Genomic DNA, 15,555 nt, shown 5'->3' on the forward strand with positions numbered 1-15,555 from the left:
TTGCCTGCAGGAGTGTCGTGGGGACATGGGGTGGATCCCAGGGGACAGCTGGGAGGGAAGTGCAGCAATTCCTCATGAACTGTTAAGGAAGTGGGGGATAGGGGTGCAGAAATCCTGGAAATTTGGCCTGTGCCTTTATTTATGTTGGAATTTCATTAAGGGGAAGGGGACCAGCTAGCTCTACCCAAGGTCAGATCTGCCCAGGTAGGAGGGGGGCGGTGGGGCCACCTGAGTTTACTCAGCAAGAGATTCCAGGTCAAGGCGCACCCGGGAAGGCAGGGTGTCTCAGGATGAGTTTGTGGATGTGTTGAGTGCTTTCTGAAGCCGAGGTGGGATTGGGCTGAGGCCACAGGCGACTTCCCAGGGGGCCCGGGCCTGTCCCAGAGCAGCGGAGCAGGCAAGCAGAGGCAAAGCTGGTCAAACTTCGGGGAATTCAGAGTGAGGCAAAAGGAGAGGAAGTTTGGGGGCCCCGAAGGGCGGCGATGTGGGGTTCCCCCAGGGGAACACTGCTCTTCTGGCTTTGGCTCACGGGAGAGAGGTCAAGCCAGTTGCGGGAGCGAGGGACGGGGAGCCTGCCCTACACCTCCCCGGCCAGGCTAAGTGGGGCGGGGCGGCCGGGAGGCCGACTGCTGGGCCGGGGTCTGCGCCCTACTCCCCGCGGGACCGCCGCGTCCGGGAGGAGCTGGACCTGCGAAGCTCCGGGCCCAGCCCGGCCAGACGGAACGCGGTCCCTGGGCTGGGCACTACGCTCCTGCGGTTCCTGCCCTCTCGGCGGCTGCGGGCGCGGCTGCCCCCGCGCCCCCAGGGGCCGGGCCGGGCGGGGGCTGGGCCCGGCGGGCGGGCGCAGGAGGACGGGGGGGCGGGCGGCGGCGAAGGCTGCGCCGCTCTAACAGGTGGGATCCCGCGGCGTGGTGGAGGCGGGCGCGGGAGGAGGAGGAGGAGGAGGAAGAGCCGCGGCAGCGGGAGCCTGAGCAGGAGCAGGATGAGCCGCGCAAGCTGACAGCCACTGCTGCCGCCCGCGCCCAGGCTCGGTCTCGCTCCCCGCGCTCGGGGCCGCTCCCCGCCTCCCGCCTCCCCCGGCCGCCCGCGGGGCGGCCCGCCCCCTCTGCACCTCCGGGCCCGGAGCTGCCTCCATCGCTCCTGCATCCCGGCCGGGGGGAGGAGGAGGCGGAGCAGGAGGCGAGCCGGAGCCGCCGCCGCCAACGCCGCCGCCGCCGCCGCCGCCCGAGCAGGACAGAGCGCGCCGCAGCCCCGCGCGTCCGGCCGCCGCCCGCGCCCATCCAGCAGCCTCGCCGGAGCCACACCGCGGGACAGCTGCGGCCGCGGCGTGTCCCGGCCCGGCCCAGCCCAGCCCAGCTCAGTCCCGGCACCGGGCGGCCCGGCGGCCGGCCCGCCCCCGAGGGCGCCGGGCGCGGCGGGAGGATGCCGAAGCCGACGCTGCTGCTGCGCGGGGGCTGGGAGCGCGAGCGCAGCCCCGGGGACTCGGAGCTGGGCCGCCAGTTCCGGGACTGGTGCTTGCGCACCTACGGCGACTCGGCCAAAACCAAGACGGTGACACGCAGCAAATACCAGCGGATCGCCGAGGTCCTGCAGGGCGGCGGCGGGACCGGCGCGGGCAGCGGCCCCGCAGCCGGCGAGAAAGGCAAGTTCCAGTTCTGGGTGCGCTCCAAGGGCTTCCGCCTGGGCAGCGGCCGGGAACCCAAGATGGGCCAAGTGGTGTATGTGCCGGTCAAGACGGGCTCGGTGAGTGCGCGCGCGGCGGCCGCGGGCGGGTCCCGCGGCGGGGCTTGGGGCGGGCGGGCGGGCGGGCGGGGGCGGGGTGGGGGTGTGGATGTGTGTCCGAACGTGTGTCCCTGAGGTTGTCCGTGTGTCGGGCCCGCCGGAGGCGCACGCGTCCCTGCTCACCGGCCCTCCCCGGCTCGCCTGGGCAGCGCTCCGGGTTCGGGGCGTCCCTGCCCCCCTCCGCGCCGCTGCCCGGGCCGTGGCCGTGCCGGGCAGGCTGTCCCGGGCTGCTCACCCCAGCCTGTTCCGTCCTCCCGTCCCCTCCCCCCGCCAGCAGGCGGCTGCTCTGGAGCCCGAGCCTCCCCCCCGCCCGCCCCGGGGCTGCCTGTCCCGGGCGCCTCGCGCTCCCGCCCCCGGGCCGGCTGGGCGGTGTGTGTGTGTGTGTGTGTGTGTGTGTGTGTGTGTGTGTGCGCGCGCTGAGGGTGGTGCCGCGGGGTAGGGGGGAGGGAGGCAGGGGCAGCCGCGGGACGGGGAGTCCGCCGGGCCTCCCAGCGCCAGGGGAAGGGGCCCGCCCGGGCACTGTCGCCCCGACCCCACCCGGGGCTAGCCCGGGGAGGGGCGGCCGGAGCCGCAGCCTGGCGCAGGAGCAGCCTCCCGCGGGTGGGTGGGGCGCCCCCTCAGCCCCCCGGGCCCCTCGCTCCCCCCTCCCCGGGACGGGGGCGGCCTGACCTATCCCTCCCCTCCCCTCCCCCGTCCCCCGGGCCGGCCCGGTCCGGGCGGGGTGGCGTGGGGGAGGGGGCGGGGAACCGCAGCCGCCTAAAGGGAGGAGGCGGGCGGCCGGGCGGGGGCGTCCCCTCTGGCCCGGGGCGCCCTGGAGAGGGCGTGCGGCGCGGGCCCCGCGGCTCCCCCGCCGGGACCTCATTGTTCTGCAGAGGGTGGGGGCTGGGGGGGTGGCCGCTCCCGGGGCGCTGCTGAGCTTTGAACTTTCCGTCGCCGAGACCCTCCATTAGTGCGTTCCGCCCCCGGCCCGGTCGGGCCGCGCCGGCCTCCCCCCGCCCTTCTTGCTCCCTCCCCGGCCAGAGCACGAGAGCCGGGCCGCCCCGCGCCGGCCTCCCTCCCTCCCCCGCTCCCCCGCTCCCCCCTCCGCGCTCCTCCCCCGGCCGGCCCGCCCGCCCCGCGCTCAGCCCCGTCCCCGGCCGGAGCGGGCTCTTCACACACAATTGATTCGGTCGTTACGAAAAGTGCACTTGTCCCCTCCCCCTCCCCCTCCGCGGCCGCCCGGGCCCGGCCCGCGGGGTGAGGGGGCCGCGAGGGAGGGAGGCGGGAGCCGGGGAGCAGATACGGAGGCGCCTCCCCCCGCGCCCAGGGGACGGGGCTGCAGGCCGCGGGGAGTGGGAGCCGCGAGCGCGGAGGGCGGGCGGCCCATCTGCGAGGAGCGCTGATAACCGCGCTGCGGCCGCCAGCAGCCCATCTGCGCCGCTGCCGCCTCCGGCCGGACCGGGAACAGGGGGCCGGGGCCCGCCCGAGGGGCGCGCCGGGACCGGGTTCCCCGAGGGGGAAGCTGGGGCAGTGACCCAGCCCGCGCAAGGCTGGGATCCCCCCAGCCTAAATCCGCACTCTCGCTCAAACCCGGCGAGTCTGGGTCATTGTCCCCTCCCCCGATCGAGTCCAGGACCCCTCCCCCAGCCCAAATCAGTGCCCACTTTCCCAGATGGGGCGCATGGGTCAGCCCTCCCCACCCTGCCAGGTCGGTCCCCTCCTCGGTTCTCCCATCTTGGGTCACTGCGCCCCGCCGGAGTGCGGTTTTTCTGAGGTCAGTGACCCACGAGATGGTTGGCTGGGTCCTGCCTCCTACCCTAGGTCAGTGCCCTCTGCCATCAGGGCTTCCCGGGTAGGTGCCCCCCCCATCCTGGTTACACCTCCCTGAATAGCTGGAAGCCTTGGCCCAACCTTCTTAGTCTGAGGCAGGAGCCCTGAGTCCACCCTCTCCTGGAGTTGGGGGTTGACCCCCCCAAACCTGGCAGCAGGCTCACTGGCTTTCTGTGTAGCTCAACTTCTCCCTAGGGTGTGGGCATCTGGAGCAGTCGTCCACTCTTTATCCACACAGCTGTAGAGGCTGAGCACCCCCTCCCCCATCCAGGCCACATGCAGAAACTGGGTGTGAGGCCTGGACCCCAGGTCCTGCCGGCCCGGCTGCTGGCTTCAGACGCTCCCTGAGGCCCACGCTGACCCGCCCTGCCTGCCCCTGGCAGCGCGACCGTCCCCAGTCTCCACCCTGGCTCTCAGACCAATAATGAGCCCTCCCTGAGGGACCACCTGCCTGGGAGGCAGAGAAAGGGGACCCAGGCCTTCCAGTCCAGGCTGCCAGGAGATCGACAAACACAACAGACGTGCCCTCCCTCGACAGCCCGCCCCTCGGGCTCCCCACGCCCGCCTGCCTGGCCTGCTGGTCCCCAGAGAGCCGGTTAGTTACCTGCCACTCGCCCAGCCAGCCGGAGCCAGGCAGGAGATGCCACCCCCATCTCCAAGTTCCTTCCTGGGGCCCAGTTATTATTTTTATATTTCCATTTTCCTTTTCACTGATCCAAGAGGAACAAATCCTGCTGGGAATTCTGGGGCAGCCATTGGCCTCTTCCTGGGAGGGGCTGAATGGGACCTCCTTTGAAAGGTGCAAAGGACATCTCCTACGGTCCCTGGCCTACACACACACACACACACACACACACACACACACACACACACACACACATATCCTCGCCCCTGGTGTCAGTTGGGAGAGAGCCTGTAGTTTGGTCCTCGGTGGGTTTTTGTGAAGGTCATTGGGCCATAAACCTTTGTCCAAAGCATTTGTTTAGTACCCACAGGCCTTGTGCGGGCACTGGGGTGCTGGGGTGGGTGGGGCTCTGTGCCTGCTCCCAGGTCACCCAGATGTCAGGAGTGGTGGGCATAGCTGAGGACAGGATAAAAAAGCCCATGGGGGCTTCAAGAGAGAGCAGGTAGAAAGATTCCAAGGAAGAAGGGAGGTGGGAGTTGGGTCATCCAGCTGCGACAGGCCCCATATAGCCTCTGTCCCCAGGGTGGCCATGGTGTGTCACCTCTCTTCCCCATTGCTCTCTGGCTGCCCCCACCCTGGGCCTCCCTTCCTCCTCCCACAGCCATATGCGGTGCTGCGGTCGGGGCCCTCTCCTAGTCCCGGCCAGCCTCGGGTCGATGATCTGACACCACTTGTCCCGTCCCATCTGGCCCTGAGCTTTTCTGGGTGTGTGTGACAAAGGCTTAATCTGTCCGGACGGGCCCAGGGCAGAGAGAGGGCGAGGGGAATTACACTCCGCAGGGCCTCCTGCAGCTGGGGCCCGGGTGGGGGTGGGGCAGGGCGGGGGTCGAGGAGAAGCCTGGGCGTGGGGGGAGAGGCAAGTTGGCCTCCAGTTTGCAGGTTGTCACAGGAAGTAGAAGGTGGAAGCGGGGTATGGAGGGGAGGAGGGCGGAGTCCTCCACGGGCAGCTAGGGGTGCTGGTGGGGATAAGATCTCTTTATGACAAGAGCCAGCTGGGGGCCTCCTGGCCGGGCGAAGCCTGGTGAGGATTTATTATTTCTTACGTTTGGCCTGCTCCAGCCCCTGTGGGCTGCCGAGAGGGGGAAGCAAACCCGTTGGAGACAAGACCCTCCAATTCTGTTCTGGCATTGGCCACAAAGTAAAACAACCCCTTTCCTTTTCCTCTGGCATCTCGGAGTGGAGCGGTCCGCAGAGCCTGCGAGGGCCACAGGTTATGGCTGAGGTGGGTCTCTGGGCTGTCTGTCATTTCCTAGGATCAGAGAGCCCCAAGACTCTGTGGAGAGATAGAGGTGCTCAGCCCAACTGTACCATCTTCCAGATGGGAAAACTGAGGGCTAGAGAGAGGAAGTTTCCATTTGTCGGGAGCTAGGACTGGAACAGGGTTCTCTGTGCACCGCTGTAGCTTCTCCGTGGACCTGCCACATGCCAGGAATCCCACCATTAGAGCCCCATTCCCCACGGGAAACTTCGAGATTGCCAAACTCCACTCTCAACACCAGGCTTTTGCAAGCTGGGCCCCAGGTGTTCCGCTACCCAAATTGACTAATGGTGGTCTTTTCCCAGTTTGCAACAACGTTCATTTAGTGGAAAGCCTTTTCAGTCCTAAGTCTTTCTCCCCAGAGCTTTTGTGTAAACCTTTGACACCTGCGGCCGCTGGTCTGGGCGGGAAATGGCCTCTGACTTAGCACCGTGTAATATGTGCTGTGACCTTTGGTTGAGTCCCTCAATATTTCCTAGTTTTCCCTGAATTATCCGTACAGCAGCTGTTTCGGGGGTCACCTACTGCGTGCCTGTCACTGGGCTGAGGTGCTGATACGCATCAGCTTGTGGAATTCTCACAGCAGCCTAGAGGCCGGTGCTGTGATTACTGCTACTTTCACATGAGTAAACTGAGGCTTAGGGAGGTTCAGAACTTCCCCTAGTCCACACCAATGCCAGGGATCTTGCATACCTCTCCATTCTGACTTTGAAGGGTCTTGCAACCTGATCCAATTTGAAAGCATAAGTCCTTCATATCAAGCTTTCAGTCCATTACACTTTAGTCTGAATTAGTTTCAAAGCATCCCTCTGATCAAGATGTCTGTATTCACAGGCTTGTGCCTGAGGCAGGACTGGCACAGCACAAAGTCTGTGGGCTTTCCTAGGGCTCATGAAGATGGGTGGGGAGGAGGAGGACGCCTCTGTTGTCCTGGGCCCTGGGGGGCTTTGGGAAGAAGGTTGACAGTGATGCCTGGCACAGGCCCCGTTTGCATTTTTCGTGAGTGGCAGAGTGTGCGTTTTTGTCAGTTACGCCTTGTGATTTGGGTGGCATAGTCCTGGGTAACTCTGGGGGGCTTCATTTTGGTGCCAGGGTGATGCAGACAGGTCAGGCTCTACCTTCCTGGGGCCTCCCCTCTAAGTCCTGGGTCACTCTCTGCCTAGGGGTGGGGACACTGTGCATCCTTCTTCCTTGGGTAGGAGCTGGCAGGAAAACCCTCTCCTTTATGGCCCCTGCAGGCTGCTTTACCTTCCCTGCATGTCTGGGAGGCTGGAAGCCCCATCTGGGACCTCGGAAATGCTGCTGGGAGGATTGGGGGGTGGGGAGCCTATGGCTGGGGCTGTCTGGGGACCAAGGTGGAGGGCCTCAGGCATACCTAGGCTTCTTCAAGCCAGATCTTAGCTCAGAGGTTGTGCGACTGAATCCTGCACGTGTGTGCTCACAGGCTAGAATATGCATGTGCGTGTGTGTGTGTGTAAAAGTGCAACTGTGTGGGTGTGAGTGTGCTGTTCCTATCTATGTGCAGGCTGGAAATGCTTGTGTGAGTGTGTGTGTGTGGAGTGTGTGCAGGGCACAGGTGGAGAGGCTCCTCTGTGTGTTTGTCGGCATCTATGTGAGCACCTGGGCTGTGGGCCTTGGCAGCCGCGGGTGTGACTGTGTGTGCGTGCACTCATGTGAGATCCGGATCGGACTCACCCTGTCTGCCAGCCAGTGTGGTGCTGTCGGGGTGTCCTCCATCATCACCAAGTCACCCGAGCTGCAGCCCTGGCCCCTGCCATCCCTGGAGTCTCAGCAGCTGGCTGAAGCCAAGTGGTGGCCATAAGAGGTGGTGCGATGCCCCTGTCCACATGACATGACCAGCCAAGGCATCTCCTTGTTCCAGCTTCCCACCACCACCCCCTACCTGCCTCTTGCTATGGTCCTATAACAAAGCCCAAAGCCAAGCATGGGGCGGAAAGGTCCTGGGAGAAAAGGCTCTGAACTTGAAGGGAGGGGGCCAGGGCCTATGGGGTCCTAACTCAACTTTAATTGCCACATGACCCCGGAGAAGTAGCCTGCCTCGCCTCTCTCAGTCTCAGTTTCCTTTTCTGGAAAATGGGCTCTAAAGCTCCATTTCTTGGCAAACTGGAAAAGGCTCTGCTGTCATTTGAGGATGGTGGCTAAGGAATGTGCTTGAGGCCACCCTGCTCACTCATGTCAAAGCCAGGCCTACCAGCCTGGGGACATGGTGAGACCCCGTCTCTATACAAAATTTTAGAAAACTTAGGCACGGTGGCACGCATCTGTGGTCCCAGCTTCTCAGGAGGCTGAGGCAGGAGGATCACTTGAGCTCAGGAGTTAGAGGCTGCAGTAAACTGTGATCATGCCACTGCACTCCAGCCTGGGTGACAGAGGCAGACTCTGTCTCAAAAAAAAAAAAAAAAAAGGAGAACCAGGCTAGGCCTATGGGCCCCAAAGCAGGTAAAGGAGCAGCTGGAAGTTGGTGACAGCACCCACCAGGGCCAGTGGCTTATTAGAACAAGAACTCTTGAGTCCACTTTGATGTAGAGAATAGGTAAAGGGCCTGGGCTTTAATGCTACAGGGCCCTGGGTTCAAATCCCATCTCTGCCCTTTTATCAGTTTGGCCTTAATTGTCCTTCCTTCCTTCCTTCCTTCTTTCTTTCCTTCCTTCCTTCCTTCCTTCTTTCCTTTCTTCCTTCCTTCCTTTCTCTCTTTCTTTTTTGATGCAATATTGGCTTACTGCAACCTCCGCCTCCCATGGCCTTAATTTTCTCATCAGTAAAATGGAGCTGTAATCATATTCCTCTTCTAGGACTGATGTGGAAATTAATGCTTTCATGCACGTAGGGCCCCCAAATGTAGCAAATCTTAGGAAATGTTAGCTGCTATGTGATCTCACTGAGCCTCAGTATTCCTCATCTGGAAAATGGGGATGGTGATGAAGGATGTTGTGAATATTAAATGGCACAGTGGAGATGAGGCACCCAGCCAAGTCCCTGGCATAGAGTAGGTAGGCAGCAACTAGGAGTTCCCTAGAGGTTGTATCTGAGTCATTTCTGTGTCTTCAGCACTATCAGGGGCCTGAGAAATGTTGCACTGAATAGAACAGAGAAAGCTTTTTCTTTTCTTTTCGTCTTTTTGTTTTTCTTTTCTTTCTTTTTTCTTTTTTTTTTTTTTTGAGTCAGAGTCTCACTTTGTTGCCCAGGCTGGTCTTCAGCTCCTGAGCTCAAGTGATCCTCCTGCCTCAGCCTCCCATGCAGCTGGGCTTACAGGCGGTGGACACTGCAGCTGGCCCCAGAAGTCTTGGTGAGGGATGGAGGTGTGGCATGAACCCCCAGAGCTGGGAACTTGCAGGCTCAGGGTCTCTTGCTGCCCTGACTGGTTCTTGCCCTGCAGTGAGCCTCCTTAGCTTTAGTTATTGACATACAGAAGACTCCAGTGATCTCCCTGCCTCTGAATTCCTCCGAGGTGTCAGATCCCAGAGGTCAAGGAAGGGCGCTGGAGGGCTTTCCCAAGGCCCGGCAGGCACCTGCTGAGTAGAGGGACAAGCCTCTCGCCCTTCTTCTATATGGACCCGACCCCCACCCGGTCCCCGCCTTCTCCATATGGACCGCACCCCCGCCTGGCCCCCTGGCTGGGAACCTGAGTTCCTGGGGTCTGGATTTGTAAGGAGAACACATAATGGCGGGCGTAATGACTGCCTCCCTCTGGCAGGGGTCTGAGCCCATCTCCCAATTTTTCAAGCCCCTGCCATGTGCCAGATACATTATTCCATTTAATCTCCCCTGGGTTCTGTGAAGTAGATGAGAACTTGGTACCAGAGAGGCCAGGGAACCTCCCCAAGGCCCACAGTGAACACATGACTGGGCTGGAGCTCCAGGACTCTGTCTGACCCTCCAAACCCCAGGGCCTGGAGGCGGGGTCCACGGGAGGACCCCTGGGAGTGAAGGCAGCAGGGGTGCCCTAGCTCTCCATCCACCCCTGGCTCATGGTGCCCGCTCACCTTTAGTGAGGGCACCCCACTTAAGCTTTCTAGACCTCGAGGCAGCCCTCCCACCTGGCCAGACCCAGCCTAATGGGAGACAGATGCCCCTGCTGCCTCTCGTCCATGCTCTTCCCCTCTGATTTCAACTGCAGCTGCAGGCCTGGCCTGGGCGGGCTGCTGGGCCAGTAGACGGGAGTGCGGGGGAGTGGGGAGATGGCAGAGCAGGTGGGAGGCTGGGCCCATCCTCTCACCCACATGGTTGTGGATCCCAGAACACTAGTCCTCTTGGCCACCCTGGACATGGAGCTCCTCCCCTGCAGATGGGGAAACTAAGGCAGAGTGGAGGGAACTCACTCAAGGTCCCACTGAGCTCCAAAGCTGAGTGCGAGCCTCTGGTTCCCAAGCCCAGGTCATTCATTCATTCACTTCCTCGCTGTCCTTCCTGCACGGCAGCTGCAGCCTTCCCCTTCCTCGGCCTCCCCTGAGAGTCACTTCTGACCCCTTTCTCTGACCTCCTCTCCCTCCCAGTCCAACCCATTTGCAAATCCTGTTGATTCTACCTTCAAAGCACATCTCAAATTCTACCATGTCTCATGGCCTCCACTGCCTCCAGCCTGGTCCAAGCCTGGAGAGGCAGCTGCCTCCCCACGGGGCCCCCTGTGTCTACCCTGTTCCCTGCCCACATAACCCCTTCTTCCCACAAACAGCCAGAGGAAACCTTGGAAACCCCACGTCAGGTTCTCTTCTTCCTCTGTCCAGAACCCACCAAGACTCGTCTCATTCAAAGCAAGAGCCATTGCTTTCCCAGTTGCCTGCAGAGCCCTGCACGATCTGGCGCTGGCTGCCCGCCGCTCTCAATTCCCTCTCCCCTCGTTCATTTGGCCTCAGCCACACTGGCCTCTTTGCTATTCTGCAAACATGCCAAATACAGTCCTGCCCCAGGCCCCTTGCACTGGCCTTCACCTAGCTTGGAATACTCTTTCTTCAGATCTCTGCATGGTCAGCTCTTCTCCTTCTTTAGGTCTTTGGTCAAATGTCACCTGCTCAGAGTGGGCCTCCCTGATCACCCAGTGAGGACCACCTTAGATCCCTTGGACCATCTCCCATCTCTCTTTTCTACTTGATTTTTCCTCTGTGGCCCTTATCACCCCCTGACATTCTACGTATTTCACTAGTTTCTGTGCTTAGGATCTGTCTCCCCCAAGGCCATGAGCACCCGCAGGGCGGACTGCATCTGTTTTTTTTGCTGCTGTATCCCCAGGACCCAGACGAGCCCGTGCCCTTAAGGGGCTCCCTACTGGGCAGGGGGGTTCAGCAGATGTCACAGAGCCGGGTTCTGAGAACTGCCCAGTTATACACAGAGGCCCTGAGGAACTCCAGGGCGCAGACCCACCCTCAGGACAGGGCCTGAGAAGTCCTCGGGGAAGTGACATTTCACCATTTCACCTGGACCTTGAAGGCCAAAAAGGACTTTTCAGCAAGAGCAGAGCATGGGGAAGCTCATTCCGGGGGGGTGGGACTGGTTTTGGTGGGGGCAGCGTGGGCTGTGTACAACGGATCCCAGGGCCAATTTTCTTAGAGAAGCATGTTTGGAAGAACATTCTAGATGGAGTGGAGATGAGTAAATAGCCAAGTCAGCTTGAGAACCGCAGTGGGGTCCTGAGGGGGTGAGCTGGCACGATTGTTTGGGGCCAGATGGAGGAGAGGGATCTGAGGAGCCCATCGCATCAGGCACAGCAGGGAGCTCACAGGAGGGTGCTCATGTGGAGGGAGCTAAGGTCACGCTGGGGTTTTAGAAGGAACGCTCAGATGCTGTGGTGAGAGGCAAGAGGGCGATGGAGAAGGAAAACTAGGCGGAGGCATAGCGAGATGAGGGGAGAAAGGCATGGCGGGTTTCCTCAATGGACCAGAGGTTGAGTGGCTGGGGCTTGGTGAGGTGGGAGTGGGGTGAGGGAGGCTAGAGGGTCACAGTCAACCCTGGGACTCTTGGGTGGGAGGAGTGGTTTAGGAAACCGGGGTGCAGATCTGGGGTGAAGGCACAGGGGCAGGATCTGGGACGCAGCATCCAAAGGTGTCCTCCCGGCTGGCAGCCTGTGGCGGTGGGAGGCTGCGGAGGGGACCCCGTGACTCAGGCCTTGGTGGGGCCAGCGTGGGAGTCATCGTGTTACCCAGGCCCCCCCCCCCCCGCCCGGCTCCAGCTTGGAACCCTCCCCTCCCGGCTGGGACCCGACACAAGCTCCTGGGAGGCCTGTGCTTGGGTGGATGACTCATCGTTTTCTCGGCATCCCCAGGCTGAGGAAATGTTCAAGGAGACATGGGGCCCTTCCTTCAGCAGGCCAGGCCCTAACTGGATGCTGGCGAGTCGAGAACAACACAATCAGGCCTCCGGCCTTGTCTGAGGACAGCCTGCAGGGGTGCTTCCGAGAGGCCCTGGCTTCCACAGCCTTGCACGTCCTCAAGCACCCTGAAAGGCTGTTATGACCCCATTCTACAGGTTAGCAAACCAAGGCACAAGCTCTGCTGGGCCCCCAGCTAAGCAACCACTAGATGCCTCAGTTTCTTCGTCTGTAAAATGGGTCTGATGATTGTTCCTCCCCTACAGGTTGTTGGGAAAAACTAAAGGCAAGAATCCGTGTGAAATGTTTAACCAGTGGGATTGTCATTGTCATGGGGATGTGGAGAGGGGTCTGCCCGGGCAACAGGGGCTCTTGACTAGGCAGAGCCACCGTAGGGACATCCAGAAGGCAGTATGGCCAAGGACAGTCCTGCATTTGGATCCCAACTCTGGCACCAGCTGTGTGGTTCTAGGCAAATGGCTTGCCTGCTTTGATCCCTGACCCCTTCTATATAAGGGGGTGATAAAACCCATACCCCAAGGGGTAGCTGGGAAGATGGTGTAAAACCAAGCCTGCCAGGCAGGCCACAGAATAGGGGCTGCTGCTCCATCTTGGGGTCTCTCAGAGCAAAGATCCCAAAGCCAGGCAGCTGTGAAGCTCCCAAAGGTGGCTCTGAGGCTCTCTGTGAGGTGATATGAAAGCCTGGGCTGAGGGGAGAGAGAAGGGAGATAGCTCAGAGGGCTTAGGCTGGGAGGCTCCATGGAGGATGGATGTTCTCTGGAGCTCTTGAGGTTGGGACAGGAGCAGGCTGGGGGTGAATGGCTTTATGTTGATTCAAGGCCCCTGCAGGTCAGCAGAGCAGTGGGGGTCTGGAGCCAGGGGCTGGGTCCAGGTTCTGCCACTTTTACTGCTGTGCAGTCTTGGGTAAGTTACTTCCCCTCTCCAAGCCTCGGTTTCCTCATCTGTAAAATGGGATGATAATAGCTATCGATTCAGTTATATCCTCCTTGTATGCTATTGTATAGAAGTATCTATACCAAGGTGTGGACAGTCAAGCCCTCAATGAAAGGGAGCTGTAATCGGGATTATGACTGTGGTGGAATCAATAACCCTAGAAGCTGTGATGAAGCCAGGTGAAGCAGTGCCACCAAGTGGGTCTCTGGAGCTCAGACTGGCCGGGGTTTCAATGGCTCTCTGTGACTCATTAGTTGAATGACCTTGAAGCAAGTTGCCGCCCCTCTCTGAGCCACAGTTTTCTCATCTGTAAAATGGATCCAGGCCAGGCACAGTGTTTCATGCCTATAATCCCAGCATTTTGGGAGGCTGAGGTGTGAGGATTGCTTGAGCCCAGGAGTTTGAGACCAGCCCTGGCAATATAGCGAGACCCTGTCTCTATAATAACTAAAAAAATTAGCTGGGCATGGTGGCGCCATTCCTGTGGTCCCAGCAACACTTGAGCCTGGGAGGTTAAGGCTGCAGTGAGCCATGGTTGTGCCACTGCACTCCATCCAGCCTGGGTGACAGCGAGACCCTGTCTAAAAAAAAAAGAAAAAAAAAAGGGGATGCAATAGTATGACCTATCTCTCAGGGCTGCCTTGGGGAGGTGAAGAGAGACTCCATGCCAAGTGCTCAGCTTGGGAAACAAGAGCTGCTCTTTGCTTATGCCTGTGGCGTGGCCAGTGGCAGTGAGACCTATGGACATGGCGTCCGGGGCAGGGGCAGGGGACACTGGAGCAGAGAACTGCAGAAGGGGCAGTGGGCAGAGGTAGAAGTGAAGCCAGAGTGTGTGCAGGGAAACTGGGCTGGGGGGCTTCCAGGAGGGTGGTGGTCAGCTGGGTTTGCCTCCAGGATTGACAGGGCCCCAGCCCCCAGATCTGGAGGAGAGGGGGCCTTGATGGAAGCCAGAGGGCAGAGGGACGGCGCCGAGCCAAAGGTGGTGGGAAGCGGAGGCTGGGAGTCCTGCTGCTCCAATCAGAGGCTGGTCATCGGGGAGCAGGGGCGAGGGGCAGTGGGCTCCACAGAGTCCAGGCTCTGCATTATGGGACTGAGAGCGGGTCCGAGAGCCCTGGGTTCGAATCCTGACTCACCAACTGGCTTGGATCCATCTTAACTTCTTCCATTCTCACATCTATAAAATGGGGAGAGCGATGTCAGCTGCTTCTTGGAGTTGCTGTGGGGAGAATCTGGAATACATGAAGTACTCAGTCCCTGTCTGCTGCAGAGTGAGAACAATGGCAGTCATGACACAGCCAGTATTGTCCAGCACTTAGGAAGTGCCAGGCCCTGTGCTAACACTTTATGCACACGACCCCATGTGATTGTCCAAACTTGGTGACCGCTGTGATCCTTATCTCGCCAGTAGAGATTCGGAGGCTCAGATATGTTAAGGAAGATGAACAAGAGCACACAGCTGGGAAGAGGCAGAGCACAGACTCGAGCTTGCACAGGGAAGGGTTGTGTCCTCAGCATCTTAAATCGCCGCCCTTCTGCCAGCAAGGCTTAGATTCTGGGATCCTCTGTGGCGTTACCTGGTCTTGGACCGTGGTTCATCCCAGGCTAGGGAGTCGGGTGTGAGTCTGCCTGGCAGAGGGTGCCAACCTTGGGATATTAGGCACAAGTATTGGTAGGGTTCACCTTCAGGGATCCCCCAGAGATTCTGCAGTTCAGGGAGGGTACAGAGTAGCATGGAGCCCCACAGCCAGCTGCTGGCCACTCCACATCAGCCGAAGCTGGGAGAGCCTCCTGCTGGCTCCTGGGGAAACCAGGCCTCTGGCCGCAGCAGTTGGGGCCTAAATGGGGAGGTGCAGCCCCACACCCAGCCCAGGCCAGCTACCAGCTGCCCCAAGAGCAGACGAGTGGCCAGTACATGATCTTGGGCAACCCCCTAGGGGGTTGGGACAGGGAGAGCATGCCTCGGTGGCTGGGGAGGAAGCAGGGAAAGCCTCTTGTGAGGAAAGGAGCCATGCAGTGGGGAGAGGAGATAGGCCTCCTAGGAGGGGGCAAGGTGGATGGAGGTACACGAAAGAGGTTTGTTTTAAAGCAGTACACGCACATGATTTAAAACCCAAACCAAAACCGGCAGTTGGCTGGACGTTGTGGCTCACGCCTGTAATCCTAGCACTTTGGGAGGCCGGGATGAATGGATCACTTGAGGTCAGGAGTTCGAGACCAGCCTGGCCAACATGGTGAAACCTGGTGAAACAAAAAACAAACTTCTCTACTAAAAATACAAAAATTAGCCAGGCGTGGTGGTGCACGCCTATAATCCCGGCTACTTGGGAGGCTGAAGCAGGAGAATCTCTTGAACCCGGGAGGCAGAGGTTGCAATGAGCCAAGATCGCGCCACTGCACTCCAGCCTGGGCAACAGAGCAAGACTCCGACTAAAAAAGAACAAACAGGCCGGGCGCGGTGGCTCAAGCCTGTAATCCCAGCACTTTGGGAGGCCGAGACGGGCGGATCACGAGGTCAGGAGATCGAGACCATCCTGGCTAACACGGTGAAACCCCGTCTCTACTAAAAAATACAAAAAACTAGCCGGGCGAGGTGGCGGGCGCCTGTAGTCCCAGCTACTCGGGAGGCTGAGGCGGGAGAATGGCATAAACCCGGGAGGCGGAGCTTGCAGTGAGCTGAGATCCGGCCACTGTACTCCAGCCTGGGCGACAGAGCGAGACTCCGTCTCAAAAAAAAAAAAAAAAAAA

General features: G+C 60.3%; 1 protein-coding gene across 1 annotated transcript in view; it reads left to right on the top strand.

Annotated features, from left to right (window-relative positions):
* Positions 1–1,245: 1,245 nt before the first annotated feature.
* The window catches only part of NOL4L (nucleolar protein 4 like), a 147,371-nt gene continuing 133,061 nt past the window's right edge, over positions 1,246–15,555 (top strand). The window contains exon 1 of the mRNA XM_025400206.1: positions 1,246–1,743. Within this exon, the coding sequence (XP_025255991.1) occupies positions 1,423–1,743 (321 nt within the window). The 5' untranslated portion in view covers positions 1,246–1,422. The remainder of the gene's footprint in view (positions 1,744–15,555) is intronic.

The sequence above is a fragment of the Theropithecus gelada genome, chromosome 10 (assembly GCF_003255815.1).
Source record: "Theropithecus gelada isolate Dixy chromosome 10, Tgel_1.0, whole genome shotgun sequence".
NCBI lineage: Eukaryota > Metazoa > Chordata > Mammalia > Primates > Cercopithecidae > Theropithecus > Theropithecus gelada.